The sequence below is a fragment of the Aquarana catesbeiana genome, linkage group LG09, assembly GCF_042186555.1.
Source record: "Aquarana catesbeiana isolate 2022-GZ linkage group LG09, ASM4218655v1, whole genome shotgun sequence".
In the NCBI taxonomy this organism is placed as follows: domain Eukaryota; kingdom Metazoa; phylum Chordata; class Amphibia; order Anura; family Ranidae; genus Aquarana; species Aquarana catesbeiana.
This window is the reverse complement of record NC_133332.1, coordinates 253,690,100-253,709,592: the sequence shown is the minus strand read 5'-3', so window position 1 is coordinate 253,709,592 and position 19,493 is coordinate 253,690,100. Positions and strand designations below refer to the sequence as shown.

The following is a 19,493-nucleotide window of genomic DNA, read 5'->3' as shown; positions in this document are numbered from 1 at the left end:
CACTTCCCCTCTCTCCTACTTTTTCCTCCACAAGGCTAACTCCCCCTCCCCTTTTCTAAAAGGGGAAACTACCTTAAAACGGCAACTGTGCTGTCCAGCACTGTCATGCCGTCCCTGCACCTATAGCTCTGCTGTATGGCTCCGGGACTCTCTTGACATTTGTAGGACTTAAGCCCAGTCAGCTGGGTGCCTATTACCCCAATTCTACCCTTACATTTTACCTTATAAATGACACGACCCGGTTCTTGGAGTAAATGGCCTTTATGGCCTATTTATTAACAACTATAAATTAACATAAATAACAATAAATAACCATAAGTTTTAGTAAACCTTTTAAGGGGTAATATAGAAAAACAATCCTACTCTTGGTCACTGTAAACAACCTCTTCCCCTTTTGGCCTCCAGTCGGCAACCCCCTGACTCGGAGACATTACCCAAAATGTTCCCAGTGACCTAACCTTTAACCCCTTCCAGGTTACCCCATCATAACTTAAAAAACCTGAATTCAACCTCCCATCCTTCCATGGATGGGTACAAATAACTCCCATCAAATGAATGGGTACCATAAATAACTCCCATCCCATCGATGGGTACAACATGTTCCAGACATGTAACCATTGTCGCTCAAATTCCAGCGACACAAACACAGCCACAGCTCACAAGGGGTAAACCCTTACCCTTGTGAGCACCTCCACACCCTAAGCCCTCGCTGTATCCCATCCTGTAGGCCCAATGACCATAAATCCTTCCCTACCTCATTGAGATGTACCCCGTCGCTCCGCAAATACATCCAGGTATCTACTTTCAGTTCCCTGTGGTGAATGGCTAAACCCCCATTTTTAATAAAAAACCTACTGACCTCTTTGTTAACTTTTTTCCTAGTCCTATCAACCTTTTTCGCCGACCATGCCCATTTCCATGATAATCTACCCACCATATCTGACCATATTATTATCATCAATATGGTACACAGGTTATCCGCCCCTTCCTATGTGCCAAACGCTGCGCTCATGGGACTAAAGCCTCACTCTAAGCACCCGCTTAAATATTTAAACAGTGCAAGAAAATAAATGATTCACTATAAACTCGCCCTAACAAACAGTGAAATCAAATAGCAGCGCTAACTTAATTTACCTAAAAAATATATATGTGAAAATTACATGTGACACAATAATTAACACCACCCTCTATTAGCACAATTTGACCTGTGCTTAGAATCAACATATAATGTGTATACAGTCTGTGTGAAAAAACGATATTAAAGAAATATATCAAAAACTACTAGCAAACATATAAAGTCCAAAAATCGGTGAAACGTAGTGATATTAGTTATAGTCCATAACAAAATAATGTAATGTGCAGATCTTCAATAACACAATCTTCCACCACACCGTTGTGACTTGTGAATTCCACTCCCCTTCAGCGAGCAAACTCACCAGCTCCTCTTGCCTTACACTTTCATGTTCGGCTTAAAGGCTTTTTCCCATACAATAGGGGGCAAGATGATGACCTCCAATCAATCCCCGTTTAGTATCCAGAGTATATGTGCAAAAGCTCTCTCCATATGAAAAAAAGAAAAGCGATCCAATAGTGCAGTAACGCAATAAAACTTTTATTAAAACAACACTCTCCTCCACCATTGAACTCACATTTCACATATTTAAACCAAGCAAAGAGGCACAGCAACCATGGTCATCACCGAAAAACAAGCACTCCAAAAAAATGAGGTGGACGTATGGTGGTCACGGCGGACCCAGGTAGCTCTATGACCGGTGACACTCTCACCCGTTCCCTGGAGTCTCCTGGAGCCGCTTCCCCGCTATCTCGTATGGTGCTTCCTGTCACAGCGTCCTACGTCAAGCACGTTAGATTGCCGTATAGCCACGCCCCCTTAGTGTCCCCAATCCCCTTACCCGTGTTTAAGGGGGGGATGGAGGAGTTAATCCTGTGTTTCTGATGGTGAGATTGATCACCATTTTAAGATAATGGTGACCATAGTGCTATAGATTGTGGAGATCTGTAGTAGGAAAAAGTGATGGGATGTCCTTATTAGCAATATTGAGAGACATAGTAGACACCGTAAGTTAGGAACAGAAGGGAAGTGGAATGATTTTACATCACTGGCCATTATTTAGTGTATTACATTAAGTGTATCGAGGGCTCTAATATGATGTAATAATTTTGTTATATACCACAATGAGTTAAGCACTTGTCATATATGTCCAACCATTTATTCTTATTTCGATTCATATTTTATATATTTTTATATAATTTTATACATTTTATTATGGTCATTCCATACTTGCAGATATATAGCGTTTGCATATAGGATGGGCTATTTGCGCTCTCTATGGGTGGAATGCGCGACTATTAATTAGCCATTGTCTCCTTATAGCTGTATATTGAGGCATCTGCAGCACTAATAGATTTTAAATGTATGTTGACTTTGTAATAGAACGCAATATGCACGTATGGTGCAAGCGGGGACACAGGGAGCGCGCAAGCGCAGTGTCATCAGCGCCGCTCGTTATACGATCGGAGGATATAAAAGAAAGATTGCCAGACCGTTTAGCCAATCCCATGAATAAGTCCCTCGTGACGAAACATGTCGGGGCGTGGCTATACGGCAATCTAACGTGCTTGACATAGGACGCTGTGACAGGAAGCACCATACGAGATAGCGGGGAAGCGGCTCCAGGAGACTCCAGGGAACGGGTGAGAGTGTCACCGGTCATAGAGCTACCTGGGTCCGCCGTGACCACCATACGTCCACCTCATTTTTTTGGAGTGCTTGTTTTTCAGTGATGACCATGGTTGCTGTGCCTCTTTGCTTGGTTTAAATATGTGAAATGTGAGTTCAATGGTGGAGGAGAGTGTTGTTTTAATAAAAGTTTTATTGCGTTACTGCACTATTGGATCGCTTTTCTTTTTTTCATATGGAGAGAGCTTTTGCACATATACTCTGGATACTAAACGGGGATTGATTGGAGGTCATCATCTTGCCCCCTATTGTATGGGAAAAAGCCTTTAAGCCGAACATGAAAGTGTAAGGCAAGAGGAGCTGGTGAGTTTGCTCGCTGAAGGGGAGTGGAATTCACAAATCACAACGGTGTGGTGGAAGATTGTGTTATTGAAGATCTGCACATTACATTATTTTGTTATGGACTATAACTAATATCACTACGTTTCACCGATTTTTGGACTTTATATGTTTGCTAGTAGTTTTTGATATATTTCTTTAATATCGTTTTTTCACACAGACTGTATACACATTATATGTTGATTCTAAGCACAGGTCAAATTGTGCTAATAGAGGGTGGTGTTAATTATTGTGTCACATGTAATTTTCACATATATATTTTTTAGGTAAATTAAGTTAGCGCTACTATTTGATTTCACTGTTTGTTAGGGCGAGTTTATAGTGAATCATTTATTTTCTTGCACATATTATCATGCCCGGATAAGCCGCTCGAAGACGTAAAAAAAATCACATTTTATGTCCCGAATTAGATCTCTCATTGATCTGGCTCCCATATCATTGCCCCCACGTGTAAAAGCAGGACATCGGGGGGCCATATCAAGACGGGAGAACCCCAATGGAATAAGTTCCATCGCATGCCCTGGACACCAATCCACCTGATTTTCGCCTCCTGTCTTGGGATGCGAAGCTGCCTGCCATTTTGCCGAACATCCGCTCTCTTAGCCCTCCAATAAACATAGGAGTGTCCGAGAATCCAAACTAGGCCTACTTCTTGACCTGCAAACAAAATAACAACACAGAAACAAATAAACACCCATACCGTGCCATATAAACCAACCCAGCATAGCTGCCCCTTATACTATTAACATGTGTGGGCGAATGTACAATCTAAATCTGTCCGAGTCCCACTGACCTATGCGCTCAATGGCCTCCTGACTAAGGCCCGCCCGGGCTGCCTCCGTGGCCGCCCCTATGCGAAAAGAATGGGAAGAAAAACTGTCCGGGTCATATCCCCCTCGTGCCACGCATTTTTAAACACCGCTGTAAACTGAAACTTTTATAAAAATGAACCGTCCTCGTGAACGAGAAACGCCCCACCGACTACTGGTCGCACCTCCAGAAATGACAACACCGCCCGAACAGGGCAAATGCTGGACTCCTCAATCTTGTGTAACTCCAACTGTCTGCCCCTTCCAGCTTGATCAGTCTTAGATCGCCTGATCCAAATCCTGATAGTATCCTGTACATGCTCTACATCCCGATATAATAACCCCCCTTCCACCTTTTTAGAAGGACTGACCAACTCGCTTATCCGTAATGCTGCGAAGAAAGCCAGAGCAAAGGCTGCCCAAAATAAGACACATTCGTAGAAGGAACTGCAGACCTTTTCCAAACTACCAGTTAAAACTTGCAACATCTCGAATGAGACCGGGTGCCTGCCATCCCTACTCTTATGTGCCTCCTGTATCCTTTTACTGCCTGTCGTACCCAAAAGTCTTTTGTGTAATCCCTGTGCCCTTGCCATTTAAAAAGAAAGGCCAAACCTGCCAATTCGCGATCGATGGCAGCTGCCGAGATTCCCCTTTCCAAACCTTGCGTAAGAAAAAAAGAGTACAGCCTGAGCTATTTCAGGCCCCCCTGAGGGTATCCCTAGCTCATTCAAACAAGCAAACCAGTCCCTCCATGCCTTTGAGTAGGCATTCCACGTAGCCGTACTCACTGATTGCTTGATCCACTTTGCTGCACACCCAGATTGTCGCAATTAAAACGGACCTTCAAGTTGCGAAAGGCTTCACCCCAAATTTCCATGGCCACAACGATTGGAAACAGTTCCAACAGCACCAGGTTCTGCAAGAACCCGGCCTCCTGCCATGCTAACGGCCATCTGGCTGTACACCACTGTCCTTTACAGAAAGCCCCAAATCCTGTAGAACCCGCCGCATCTGTAAACAATTCCAGGACACAATTACTGATGGGGCCTGACATCTAAAGAGCATGCCCATTGAATGACTCTAGGAACTGCTGCCACACCCTCAAATCCTCTCTACTGAGTGTTCTCTACTGAGACTCACAAAATGTGTAGGAGCCCGTACACCCGCAGTGGCTGCCGCCAGCCGGCGACAAAAAATCCTACCCGTCGGAATTATGCGACAAGCAAAATTAAGCTTGCCCAGCAGGGATTGTAATTGGCGTAACTGTAATTTCCATACACCAATGGTCCCACGCACCTCCTCCTTCAACTTTTCTAATTTGTCCCTCGGCAAGCGGCACTCCATTCTGATCGAGTCTATTTCAATTCCCAAAAATGTAATCAACGCCGTTGGTCCTTCCGTCTTATCCGAAGCTAGTGGCACTCCAAATCGATCCGCCAGGTGTTGTAACGTCCCTAACAGGACTGCACAGATATTGGACCCAGCCGGGCCTACACATAAAAAATCATCCAAATAATGAATGACTGAATTGATACCTGACACATCCCGAACTGCCCATTCAAAGAATGAGCTGAACGTTTCGAATAGGGCACATGATATCGAGCATCGCATCGGCAAGCAGCGGTCAACGTAATATGCCCCATTCCATGTACAACCGAGCAGCCGAAAACTGTCCGGATGCACCGGCAGCAACCGGAAAGCCGCCTCAATATCTGACTTGGCCATCAAAGACCCCTGACCGTATCTCCTCACCCAGGAAACCTCCGCATCAAAAGAGGTGTACGTTGCCGCACACTCCTCCGGTGCAATAGCGTCGTTAACTGACCCTCCTTTCGGAAATGAAAGGTGGTGGATAAGTCTAAACTTGTTAGGCTCTTTTTTGGGAACTACTCCCAGCGGAGAGACCACCAAGCCTGAGATTGGCACCTCTGGAAAGGGGCCCACCATGCGTCCCAGCATAACCTCCTTCCCCAACTTTTCGGAGACCACTGCTGGGTGCAGCAGTGCTGACCGTAAATTCTTAGCCTCCGGTGGAACAGTCGCCAACGAACAAGGTATTCTAAAACCATTGGTAAAACCTGCCTGCAAGATGTTTGCCGCCAGCCGGTCGGGGTATCTACTGAGGAAAGGTAGCATTCTTTCCACCCGCACCGGCGTCCTCCCTCTTGTTTGCAGGATCTCCGGCACGGCTCTTTCCTTTTTTAAAGCACTTGGACAGCGCATGTGATCCCCCGCAGCCAGAACACGGATGCTTGAATCGACAGTTAACCCCGTATTTGCATGTGCCCTCTTTGAACTGCCAGCAGAACCCCCATTTTTTTTCGGTCGGTTGTCCTAGGACTGCTGAACCTCCGACCCCAGCCTGAAAAAAATGATTCGGCGCCCACGCCGCGGTCATCAGCTTCATCCAGAGACTTATATCCTTATGGTCCCAGCGTAGTGTCGGTCGTACAGCCATCCGTTGTCTGAATTGCTCATCATACCGTAGCCAGGCCATCCCTCCATAAGTCCTATGTGACTCACTAATGGCTTCCAGGTAAACGAACAGCGCCGAGCAGTGTTCGGGGGCCTTTTCTCCTACCACGCTTGCTAAAATCGCAAAGGCCTGCAGCCAATTTTGAAAGGTACGCGGGATTAACCGGTATCTCCTCTTCTCCTCATCTTCCTTCTTGCCCTCAACCGGCTTCAATCTGTCCAGATTGAACTTTTCCAACGGCAATAACGTGAATATCTCCACGTATTCCCCTTTCCAAATTTTCTCCCTGACTTCTGCTTTAAGATGAGCCCCCAAGGAACCCTCAAAGCATACGTACACTTCGCTGTTTGCGGAATCCGCCAACCTAACTGACTCCACCTTTTTATCACGCACTTTCTCTTGTTCCGCAGGAGTCGCCACGCTAGTTGCTGGGCTGGAAGACTCGCCGACAGCCCTAGTCGCACCTGCAATGGCAACGGGCGACGTGCCCGGTGCCTCTCGTGACGGGCTGCTGCGTCTGCGACTTTGTCGTGCGCTGACCCGCTGGCTGTCTCCTGCACTCGCCCCTGACCCATCATTCCTCCCGCTACATCTCCTGGACTGTCTGGCGTTGCTGGCCGACCCTGTTGACCTCGCCGTCTCACCCTGCGTGCTGCCCCGTTCCTGTGTCCCTTGTCCACTCCGCTCCTCTCAGTGGACCCCTCAGTCCTCTCAGTACATCTGCGACGTGCAGTGGGGGAAGAGCCATGGGTTATGCTGAGATCTCTTCCCCCACGGACATTGCCTCTGCGCCGGGTTCCCCTCACCTCTCCCATCCTGCTCCCCTGCGATCCAGAGGGCCGCTGTTCGTCCCCTCCTGCTGGCTGTCACTTCTTCTGCGATCCACTGGGGCCTGCTTCTGGGCTTAATCTCTCTGGCGGCCGGGACCGCCTTGCATGTGGTGTCGCCGCCCCCCTCCCACTGGGGTCCGTTCCGCCGTCTGCCGCTATCGCCACTAGCTGTTCATGCAGCCAGTCCGCGCCCTGAGCACCAACCGCCGCTCTCAACTGCTGGAGAAATCCCTCCATTGCCGCCATTAGCTATCTGTGAGAAGGAGATGCAGAGCAGTGAGGGTTCTGTGTAATCTCTTCCTCCACTGTTCTGTGACTGACGTCACTTCCCCTCTCTCCTACTTTTTCCTCCACAAGGCTAACTCCCCCTCCCCTTTTCTAAAAGGGGAAACTACCTTAAAATGGCAACTGTGCTGTCCAGCACTGTCATGCCGTCCCTGCACCTATAGCTCTGCTGTATGGCTCTGGGACTCTCTTTACATGTGTAGGAGAAGATGACGTCCCCCACCATATAGTGACAGGTGCATATGGGTATCGGTCTCCTGCTGTCACTGCTATTACAGGAGACTCATCTTCCCTTCATAAAGGATAAGGAACCTCCCAATCCCCTTTTCTGATTCTCTCTAACTCCTCCCCAGGATAAAGGAATTTGGGTTCATGTTCAGTTTTGGGAATTGGTTTGGGGCTAACAGTAGGGGTCTGTTCTGTTTTCTCTAAGTTCAGGCTGATGTTATCTTCACTAGGAGTAGTGTTTCTAACCCTGACGATTTCCCCACTAAATGTTTCCACCTCTTCAGCATTTCTGCAGTAGAAATCCCATCTATCTCATCTTTAGGTACTCCTGCCTTTAATAGGTCCACCCACATTTTTATCCTAGAAATAACTAGCCTGGTTTTTTCTTCACCTCCTGTCTTCTCTACCCCATTCCCTTTCTTCTCTGTTCTTTTCTGCTTGTGTTCTTCCTGTCTGGCCTTGACCTTATCTACTGCCCTGACAGGTTTTGTTTTAGTCTCCTCAAGCTCCCCCATCTGGCTTAAAAGGGTTGTGGCTTCATGAATCTTGCTGTTTAATCCCAGGCCTCTCAACAAGGACAATAATGGAGCCCTGAGATTAAGAGGCGCAGACTTCATCAGCTTAGAGCGCAGAGCAGACGTAAAGGGTTGCATATCTGGACCCATCCATTCTGGAAATGTATTTAATCCGGTTATACAACCCATTTCACGTAACCTGGAAATACCCTCTCCTATTGATCTCCAGGTGTAGGTATTTTCCAGGTCAGTAGGACTAGCGTATACTCGGACTATTCCATCTTTCATGAGGTCTAACAGTGAAAAATTGACGCTAAACTCTTGGGCTTTTCACATTGCCTGAAGCAATTGTGGATCATGGGTTAACACTCCCATAGTCACTGCTTCCTTACCTGATAAAACAACCTTGTCTGCCTCTTCATCCCATAAGCAAAGGAGCCAACTCAAAAGGGGCTCCCCAGATCTTTATTTGTATTGTTTTGCCAGCTCATGGAGTTCAGTTTGTGTAAACTCCCGTACTTCTTCAAATTCAACATCTCTGGGGTTGCGATAATGCACCTCCCCATCTGCCATATCCTCTCTATCATGTTGCCGTTTCCTTTGTTTAGTAATGAGAGGTCTGGCATACTTTTTCTTTCCCACTAGCAGATCATCATGCGAAATATCAAACTCTCCTCATCTTCACTATCATTTGAGGAGAGCACATCCTCACAATCCCAATTTTGGGATTTGACAATGGCACGTACCCTGGCTTTTCTAACAGGTTTACGGCCCTTCCTTATCCTTAAGGCATTAATTGATTTGGTCATGAGGGCTGCACACCGCTCTTGCAAATCATCAGCCCAACTAGCGGTTGAACGTACACACTCTGAAGCAACTGCTAGCTGGTCTTTTAATACCTTAACTTTTGCCTCTGCCTTCTCCCTTCTATGTGATACGGTATAAATAGCATGAAGAAAATACCAGCTCACTGTGGACACTGTCCTCTTCTCTTTTTTACTTAAATCCAACCCCTTAAGGCTAAAATCTACAAAATGATCTGAGACTTTATCACCCCAAGTCAGGTTCAAGGGAGAAGCATACTGCACAAATTCTTTAGCAAGAGGCTCTTACTTATTGTCTCTGGCCCAGATAGGTAAGCTGCACACTTCCTTCTGGCCACCAGAACCCTCTACAGCCTTGCTTTTCCTAAACACCTTACGCAGAATTTTACCTAGCACAAGCTACACAACACACTACAGAAAAACAGGTCTGCTTCAGTTGAATTATAGCACAGATCGCGGCACAAGCACCCAAATGTTTTGCTTGAGTCTATCTAGCAAGGTTACTCTGTGGTATAAGCAAGGAAGCTAAGACTTCTGCAGTGTGTAAATGTGCTTTTACTATACAAAGATGCTGTACATTCAAAACTATTACAATATTAGGAATACTATACAAGACTGACAGATATCTATAACAAGCAAAATGCCTAGCAAATGAACAGCCTATGGTCTATACCAGTACAAATACACTTAAAGGTTACTTATCTTCTGTTACTGTATGTTCGTGATCTCCATTGGGAACGATTCTCCTGGAGCATAAGGCACCTTTCTTCTATCATGAGTGGCTTCGGATCTTATAAAGCATGATGGTGTGTGTGTGTCCCAGTCTCTACTCACCCCTTTTATGTGTCAGGCTGTTTACCATAGTTACCAAACAACAGAAAACATACCTGTTTACTGTAGCTGTAGAAACAATGGACTGTTGAAAACTGTCAATTGAATACAAAAATGGTATCTACATACCCATTGTCTACTCAAGCCAACACCTGACAGTAATCTAACAGTCATTCTTTCAGTTTGAGAGCTGAAAGAACCTCAAACAAGTCTCTCACTTGTGTACTGTAGCTATAGAGACAATAGCCTGTTGAAAACTGTCAATTGAATACAACAATACAACGTACCTAATGTCTACTCAAGCCAGAACCTGACAGTATCTCTATGACCAACCACTATTGTTTAATGTCATGTCCCATGTATCTTATGTCTGCTTAATATAAAAAAATCATATTGTAACAAACGCAACACATGTGGTCACTATTTCACCAACTTCATAAACCTCTCCCTCCTCATCCTCTGCTTGGGTTCTGGTGACTTCTCCTTCTTTCGGAGGTGGGGGGTCCCTGGTGTCCTCAGATGTCCTGAGTCTTTTCTCCCCTATGTGAATAAAATAAAGGTATACTTAGCACACAGATATTTGAGGCCAGAAATAGGAAGATGAAACAGTGCTTGGAAGTGTCGTACAATTTGTCTGTTTTGAGTTCCAAGCTGAAGAACATTTTCTTGCCTTTCTCAAGCTGAAATACTTTCCTTTTATGTTAAAATATCACACATGTAGAGACCCCTAGTATCCACTGGAGCACCTGTGTGGGACACCCTAAAAAGTTTGTTCTGGTGTCCCACACTAGTACTCCTGTGTCCAGATGTTTAAACAGCTGTTGAGTGTCCTCTCCTTACACTGAATCAAATTTCATTGTAGTTACAAACCCATCTAGACAACAAACTTATTTTAATTCCAATAGGCCTGAACAAATGTAGTTAACCTGTATCTGCCAAAACCTCTTAAAGTGGGCGAACGAATGATGTTTCCTATGACCGATTACTGTGCCCATGAACATCAAAGTAGCCATTTTAAAATGTACAACAGTAAAGAAAAGCACATTGGGCAGCATGAACGTAATAAGAATAGGAACACACGACAAAATACTTACTTTTTTGCTGCACTCTCTTGAATCTTCTGTACTGATCCTGCTCCGTCAATTTCAGGTCTGACCAGTGTTTCCTCAATTGATCCTTGGATCATCGTACCCCAATATTCCTGTGCAGACTCTTCACAACTTTAGGCATGATCTTGGCCTTTCTCACATTTGGGTTTGGATAAGGTCCATACTTCCCATCATAGTTGGCCCTCTTCAAGATGTCCACCATCTCCACCATCTCTATAAAGGCCAGATTTGAGGCCTTAAATCTCCTCCGGGATTGTGAGGTTCGGGGCTCTGGCCTTTCGTCGTTGCTGCTCTCCTCTACATGCACATGTTGTCTCTCCGCCATGTTCTCTCCCACTGCGCCGAAAGAGAAGGGGCGGGGAATAGACTACAAAGAACGTCAGGGGCAGGCTGAGTTTCATGCATACGCAGTGTATATAAAGGGTAACACGCGTGCGCCGTTTGTACGATCTGTGTGCGGAGGACGAATCAACGGAAGCAGCGATCCTTATAACGAAGGTACAATTTTAATTTGGTGCATCATTGGCCTATACTGCTTATAGATTGAGGCCTATATTGTGTCAAGATTAGGAGAGTTTCGCCTGACATTAGGGTTTGTCTTGTGTTGTGTCTTGCAGAGAAAATGGATCTATTGAATGATCAGGACTTTATCCCCATATTCATTGATATGTTCAGGGAGCTGCCCTGTCTGTGGCAGGTAAACCACCCTGATTATAAGAATCAAAGAGGAAGGCAGCGCTGGATCAATTGGTGGAATTTGTGAAGCCGGTGATCCCCATGGCAGACATCCGCTATTTGAAGGCCCTAATTGGTGGCATGAGGAGTACTTATCTTAGAGAGCGCAAGAAGGTCCAGGATTCCCAGAGATCAGGAGCTGAAGCAGATGACATTTATGTACCCAGGCTGTGGTACTATGACAGACTGCATTTTCTGGCAGGCCAGACTGAACCCAGGCCAGCACTCTCCAGTCTTCATTCAAGGCTTCCTTCCCCCCCAGCTGAGGTTTCTGACCTCCAACCTGGGCCTTCCAGGCAGCAACATGTAGAGGAGCCCAGCTTGAGTCAGGTATAGACCTTCTTCTAAATATTTCTGTTTGTCAAATTAATGATGTTAAATATATGTTAGTTTTGATAACTAATTTCTGATTTCACAAAGAGTTTTACATATCAATAGACAGTAGTGGCCACAAATGATTGTGACAATAATGAAAAATGCTGGGCTCAGAATGATAGTCTTTTCTATTTATTACCATTCAATTTGCAACAGTCATGAGATGAAAATTGTATGTGATTAATGAACCAAAAACTAAAACGATGTCCCTTTTTCATACACAGGAAAGTCTCAGCCAGGAGGAGGCCATGGAATGTGGCAGCCAGGAGGTGGCGGGGGTAAGTGGCAGCCAGTAGGTGGCCGGGCCCAGTAGCCAGCTCGATACCCAGGTCCCTCCCCTCCGCCTTCCACAAAAAAGTGGCAGGAAGAGGAGTAACCTGAAGGAGGCAACAATTGGCCTAATGCTGAAGGCTACTGCGGCCCTCAGAAACCCCCCCAGTCTTCAAAAGGACTATGCCTGCATGACAGCATGCAAAATGCAGGAAATGGAGGAGGGCCAAAGCCTCTTATGTGAGAAAGTGATCTTACAAACCCTAAATAAGGGGTTGAGGGGCGAACTCACAAGCCAAAGCAAAGTTTGTGAGTTCAACCATGGTCCTCCTCCTCCATCTCCTGCCACACCTCCAACACCAGAGCCACATCCTGGAAGGAAGCGTCTAAGGAAGACAAGAGAGTGATTGCCTGGGTTCAGTCTGGTCTGGCAAAAGATGCAGGCTGTTGTAGTACCACAGCCTGGGGACATAGATGTCATCTTATTGATGTCTGCCCTGGGGTACAAAGGCTTTGCAAATTTCACCAGTTTATCTAGAGTTGCCTTCCTCTATTTTTGTTATGACCCAGAATAAATGGATATTTATTTTTCAGAAATATTTACCTATGTGTTTTACTTCAAAAAGGACAGTTTGTGAGTAGGCAGGTACATTTCAAAAATACAATGTGAAATTAATAAGGGACACCAACACCAACCAATCTCCAAAACAACTTCATTATTCTAGCATTCTAAACAAGTAGAAAATGCGCTGCATTAAACAATTTAAAACATTGCAGCGTGACGAATATGCTATATCCATTACGAACGCTAGTTTGACCAGACCGAGCAGTTCCGTCTCGTAATTTATTCTGAGCATGCGTGGCACTTTGTGTGTCGGAATTGTCTACACATGATCGGAATTTACGCAAATGGATTTTGTTGTTGGAAAATTTTAGATCCAGATCTCAAACTTTGTGTGTCGGAAATTCCGATGGAAAAAGTCCGATGGAGCCTACACACGGTCGGAATTTACGACAACAAGCTCCGATCGCACATTTTCCGTCGGAAAGTCCAATCGTGTGTACAGGGCATTAGACCTTCTTTCAAGTTTTATTGCTATTTATGTCCCCATTAGGGAGATTAGCCTATTTGTACTGGTGACCACTGTCACCAAGAAAGTGTGAGAAAATCCAAAATGTTAAAGGGCCTCCAGAGCAAAAGACAATGAGAGATCTTCCAATGGGGACATCTTTGTGCAAACAGACTGCAAACGCACAAAATAGGGCAGAAAAGCGTGATATGGAGGAACGTTAAAGGGATCCTGTCAACACAGGGATAAAATACTGACTATTTACCAGTTTTATTGATGGGGTATGGCAGAATTCTCTTGTGCAAGGACAGTAACCTGGAAGGGGCTTCTCTTTTTATTATGTATAGGACTATGGGAAAAAAAGAACTGGGTAGTGTGATATGAGATGTGAGACTCCATGATGGGAACCAGATAACTTTAGTAAGGACTTCTCACTAGAAGGTAGTAGGTGATTCAGTCCACCAAAGTCAAGTCAGATAAGAAATATCAATTTTGTTTGAAATAAAACAGATTCACACAACTATGCATGAAATGTAGCAAAAAGTAAACAATATTAACGACTCCTGCCAACCAGATAATCCATTAGACTCACTCCAAAACTACCAGGGCACTCTCATTTCTTCGGAGAAAATATAAACTCCAAACAGCCCAACTGCCCCTGCAATCTCTAGGAGGATCTAAAAATAACCGATCTGTTGGGGGTCAGGTACATTTGCCCCCTTTCCACTGGTGTTTCTTCCATGCTAAATGGTTGAATTTTCACTTTATTATAAAAGAGTAACCCATTAATATTGTGTCCTGTCCCCACTTCTGCTTGCAGAGGTAAAGGTCATAGGAGTTGGAGACTCAGATAAACTGACTATTCTTAGAGGATGTCCTGGTCTTCCTGGAACTCCCGGACAAAAAGGAGAAGCTGGAGCCGCTGGTGTGAAAGGCAAGTAGAATGTAAAGTAATAAAAACGTGCATCTATGATATTCAGTAATATATATATATATATATATATATATATATATATATATATATATAATCCCCAGCACTGGTGTCAGCGGACGAACTATTAAACCCCAGCACTGGTGTCAGCGGACGCACTATTAAACCCCAGCATTGGTGTCAGCGGACGCACTATTAACCCACAGCACTGGTGTCAGCGGATGCATTATTAACCCCCAGCACTGGTGCGAGCGGATGCACTATTAAACCCCAGCACTGGTGTCAGCGGATGCACTATTAAACCCCAGCACTGTTGTCAATGGGCGCACTATTAAACCCCAGCACTGTTGTCATTGGGCGCACTATTAAACCCCAGCGTTGGTGTCAGTGGAAGCATTGTTAAACCCCAGCATTAGTGTCAGCGGACGCACTATTAAACCCCAGCATTGGTGTCAGCAGACGCATTATTAAACCCCAGCATTGGTGTCAGCGGACGCATTTTCAAACCCCAGTATTGGTGTCAGCAGATGCATTATTAACCCCCAGCATTACCCCCTCCACTCCACAAATACCCCCCCACACTCCACAAATTTCAACCTCAGTCACCCCATTAAGGACTTTGCTCAGTCCAATTGTGATGGCTCACTTACCAGGCCTAGTGGCAGGGCATATCGAGAACGCCACAATCTCCACCCCCAAGGTGGCAGCGGGACCCTGGATCCGGGGCCGGGCACAGCCTCCGAGGGAGCACAGCTCTGGTCAATCATCATGGGTGGGCGGGGCGATGGGCGGATCCTCCCTCCACTCCCCTGTGTTGGGGTTTCTTTTGCTGAGCGCACTGTGCTGCAGCAGCATGTGGGGGAAAGGACACAGTAGATGGAGAGAGAAAGATCCCAGTCGCTGCGCTGCAGACCCGTGCACCCGCCCAGGATCGGCCCTGCCTACGGTCCATGGGTCGTAAATGGCCTGCGAGCCGGTACTTTGAGACCCCTGCTTTTTTTTTTGCACAACACGCTGTACCTCTGGAAGCTCTAACTGTGTCTCCTGCAGCTTCCAGCTGCTACATCCTCACAGGCTCGGAATTTTACTGTCCCAGCATGGACAGCATGGAGCACCATGCTCCTCACATCTCCCGTGTAATAACTGACCCCATCAGGAGGGAGGGGCCACTGACCTCTACTCCCAGCTCTAACATAAGCCCAGTGCACACCTGGCTCATTAGTGTGCCTGTTTTCTGCAAGACATGGCCTAAACTGCCAAAATAATCAGCGGGATGGGCTTGCCTCTCCACAAAATGTTTAGTTTTAGGCAGGTGCAAAAAAATGCTATAAATGAAGAATGTTTTCAGGAATAGACGTGTTAATAATTTATTTTTATCAATTAACAAAATGGAAAGTAAATGAACAGAAGAGAAATCCAAATCCAATCAATATTTGGTGTGACTACCCTTTGCCTTCAAACCAGCATCAGTTCTTCTAGGTACACTTGCACACAGTTTGTGAAGGAACTTGGCAGGCAGGTTGTTTCAAAACATTTTGGAGAACTAACCACAGATCTTCTGTGGATGTCAGCTGCCTCAAATGCTTCTCTTCATGTAATCCCAGACAGACTCCTTGATGTAGAGATCAGGGCTCTGTGGGAGCCAAACCATCACTTCCAGGACTCCTTGTTCTTCTTTACAGTGAAGACAGTTCTTAACAGTGTTGCCAACCCCCCCCCCCCCGAAGTGAAATTTACTGACAGGACACCACAAACGGCACCAATTTTTTACTGGCAAAGCCACATTTTTTACTGGCACTGCAAAAAAGGACCTAAATTGGCAGTTTTCAGTGCTAAACTCTGCAAATATCAATATTTAAACTAAAAACATGTATCTAGTGCTATTAGCAGTGTGTTTAAGTTAAACAAAAGTCAAGATAAAAAATAAAAGTGTAGCGCTATATATATTAAACAAGAGGTCTTATGTGCGTAGAAACAGTGAATAAAACCTAATCACCCCTTGTAGAACAAAGGTATGAAGTGCATAGTAAAGTGACACTGTGTAATTCAAAACAGCAATTGAAATACAATATAAATATTGGTGATCAATTATAGAAATTAATACATTATATCTGAAAAACCGTGAAGTTAAACAAAAGTCAAAAAACATTTCTCCATTTACATGAAGATCGGGTTAATTTAACCCAGCCAGCACAGAGTTCCTCTATATATCAGAATCTGCAGGATTTCCCCTTACAGTGCAAAGAAACTCTGACATAAAGGGGAATGCTGCGGATCATGATCTAAGGGGGAAACCAGAGACCACCTTATATCAGAGTCCACTGCGTTCCCCTTTACACCAGAGTTCCCACTTACATCAGGGTCTGTAGCATTGCCCTTTACATCAGAGTTCCCTTTTACATCAGGGACTGCAGAGTTCCCCCTTGCACTGTAAGGGGGAATCCTGCAGACTCTGATGTAGAGGGAAATGCCAAGAACTCTGATGTTCTCAGAGACCACCTTTCGCAGAGTGAATACACTAAGGTAAGGTTTGGGTTGCCTGCTATAAGGGGGAACTTTTATATCAGTGCCCACTTACATTATTGTATTCAATCCCCCCTTACATCAGTGACCCACCCCCCGACTGGCCTGGCGGTGCTGTCACTGACCTCCTCTCAGGTGCACCATGCAGGGTTCAGTCAGACAGCTCCAGCTTGGCAGCTCTGGTTTTATCATATAGTCTCCTTTCCACAGTCCACACACATCTGGCTCCTCTCATGACTCCCATCCCGGCGGCGCTCTCACTCTTGACTCCTCTCCAGACCCCCTCAGAGACTGCAGACATGAAAAAATACAAGAGATGGTCAAAGATTGCGGATATGATAAAAGTGATGATTATAGGCTGTGGACATGTTATAGAAGATGGTTAGAGCCTGCAGAATTCATACAGGAGGTGGTTAGAGGCTGCGGACATGGTACAGAAGGTGGTCAGCGATTGCAGACATCATACAGAGGGTGGTCAAAAGCTGCAGACATCATACAGGAGGTGGTCAGAGGCTGCGGACATGGTACAGGAGATGGTTAGAGGCTGTGGACATGGTACAGGAGATGGTCAGAGGCTGCAGACATGGTACAGGAGGTGGTCAGAGACTGCGGACATGGTACAAGAAATGGTTAGAGGATCCGGAAATGGTACAAAAGATGGTTAGAGGCTGCGGACAGCCATATTTTTTACTGGCGGTTGGCAACACTGCCCCCCACAGTAGTGTACTCCTCTGACCCCCTTGGCTCCCTTCAAGTAGTGTCCTTTTCTGCCCCTTTCATATCATGACCCCACCCCCACTGCAGTGTCCTGCTATACCCCATACATATCACACCCCCCCCCCCCCAACAGTAGTGTCTCAATCTGCCCCCTTCACCCTCCACACCAGTGTCCTCCTCTGTCACCCTTTACATCACCCTCCCACAGCAATATCCTCCTCTACCCACCTTCATATACCCCCCCTACAGCACTGTCCTTCTCTGCCCCCTTTCATATCATTCCCCCAGAGCAGTGTCTTCCTCTGCTCCCCTTCATTTTTCCCCCTCACATCAATGTCCACTTCTGCCGCCCTTTACCCCCTCGTAGTAGTGTCCTCCTCTTCCCCCTTCACCCTCTCACAGTAATGTCCTCCTCTGTCCCCCTATATCGCCACATCAGTGTCCTTCTCTGCCCCTTCACCCTCTCACAGTAATGTCCTCCTCTGTCCCCCTATATATCCACATCAGTGTCCTCCTCTTCCCCTTCACCCTCTCACAGTAATGTCCTCCTCTGTCCCCCTATATCTCCACATCAGTGTCCTCCTCTGCCCTGCTCACCCCCCCCCCCCCAGTAGTGTGAGTGTCCTCCTCTGTCCTCTTAATATTACCCCCTCACATAATGAGTGTGTTCCTCTCTGTGCTGGAAAACTGGAAAGGCGCTGCAGCTGAGACTGTCTTCCATTCAAAAATGGCATCACTGCACATGCGCCCGCCTGGCGGAAAAATGGGCAAGCTTTTCTGAGCCTGGCAGGCTTCACAATGGCCCATGCACAGTTGCACTGTCGGCCCACAGCCATCTTTTATACGGGCATAACGGGCATTTACGGGCAACCCGAAAATGGGCTGAAATTTACGGGCGGTTGGCAACACTGGTTCTAAATGACATTGGCTGTATGTATGAGGTGGTTGTCCACCCAAAAACATTTGGGGCCAATCACACCTCCATGATGGTATGGCATGATGAATAAGTATTTGCATATATTTCTCAGCATTAAGGACAACATTGAACCTGACCAAATCTCCAACTCTGTTTGCAGAAATGCAGCCCCAAACATGCAAGATACCTCCTCCATGCTTCACGGCTGCTGCAGACACTCATTATTGTATCGCTCTCCATCCCTTCACCAACAAACTGCCTTTTGCTACAGCCAAAATATTTAAAAAAAAAATGTCATTCATCAGTTCAGAGCACCTGCTGCCATTTTTCTGCACCCCAGTTTCTATGTTTTCCTGCATAGTTGAATCACTTAGCCTTGTCCCATGTATGGCGTTTTGGCCACATTTCTTCAATGAACACCACTCCTAGCCAAACTTCTCTGGGCAGTAGATGAGTGTACCTGGGTCCCATTGGTCTCTGCCAGTTCTGTGATGATGGCACTGATTAACATCTTATGTCTAAGGGAAGTAAGCAAGACGTGTCTTTTATCTGCTGCATTAAATTTTCTTGTCCGAGCACTGCGTCTATGGTCCTCAATGTTCCTGATCAATGGTGTGCTCAATGCTGAGAAATGCAAGCAGATACTTCTTCATCATGCCATGCCATCAGGGAAGCGTGTGATTGGTTCCAAATTTATTCTGCAGCAGGACAACGGCACCAAAACATACAGCCAAAACATACATACAGCCAATTAAGAACTATCTTCAGTGTAAAGAATAACAAGAAGTCCTGGAAGTGAAGGTTTGCCCCCCCCACAGAGCCCTGATCTCAACATCACGGAGTCTGTCTGGGATTACATGAAAAGACAGAAGGATTTGAGAAAGCCTACAGCCACATAAGATCTGTGTTTAGTTCTTTGAGATGTTTGGAATAATCTACCTGCTGA

The 19,493-nt window shown here is 45.8% G+C and overlaps 1 protein-coding gene across 1 annotated transcript in view; it reads left to right on the top strand.

Moving 5' to 3' along the window:
• LOC141108528 (ficolin-1-like) overlaps positions 1–19,493 on the top strand; it is a 143,235-nt gene that overhangs the window by 14,210 nt on the left and 109,532 nt on the right. The window contains exon 2 of the mRNA XM_073600210.1: positions 14,281–14,394. Coding sequence (XP_073456311.1) covers positions 14,281–14,394 — 114 coding nt within the window. The remainder of the gene's footprint in view (positions 1–14,280; positions 14,395–19,493) is intronic.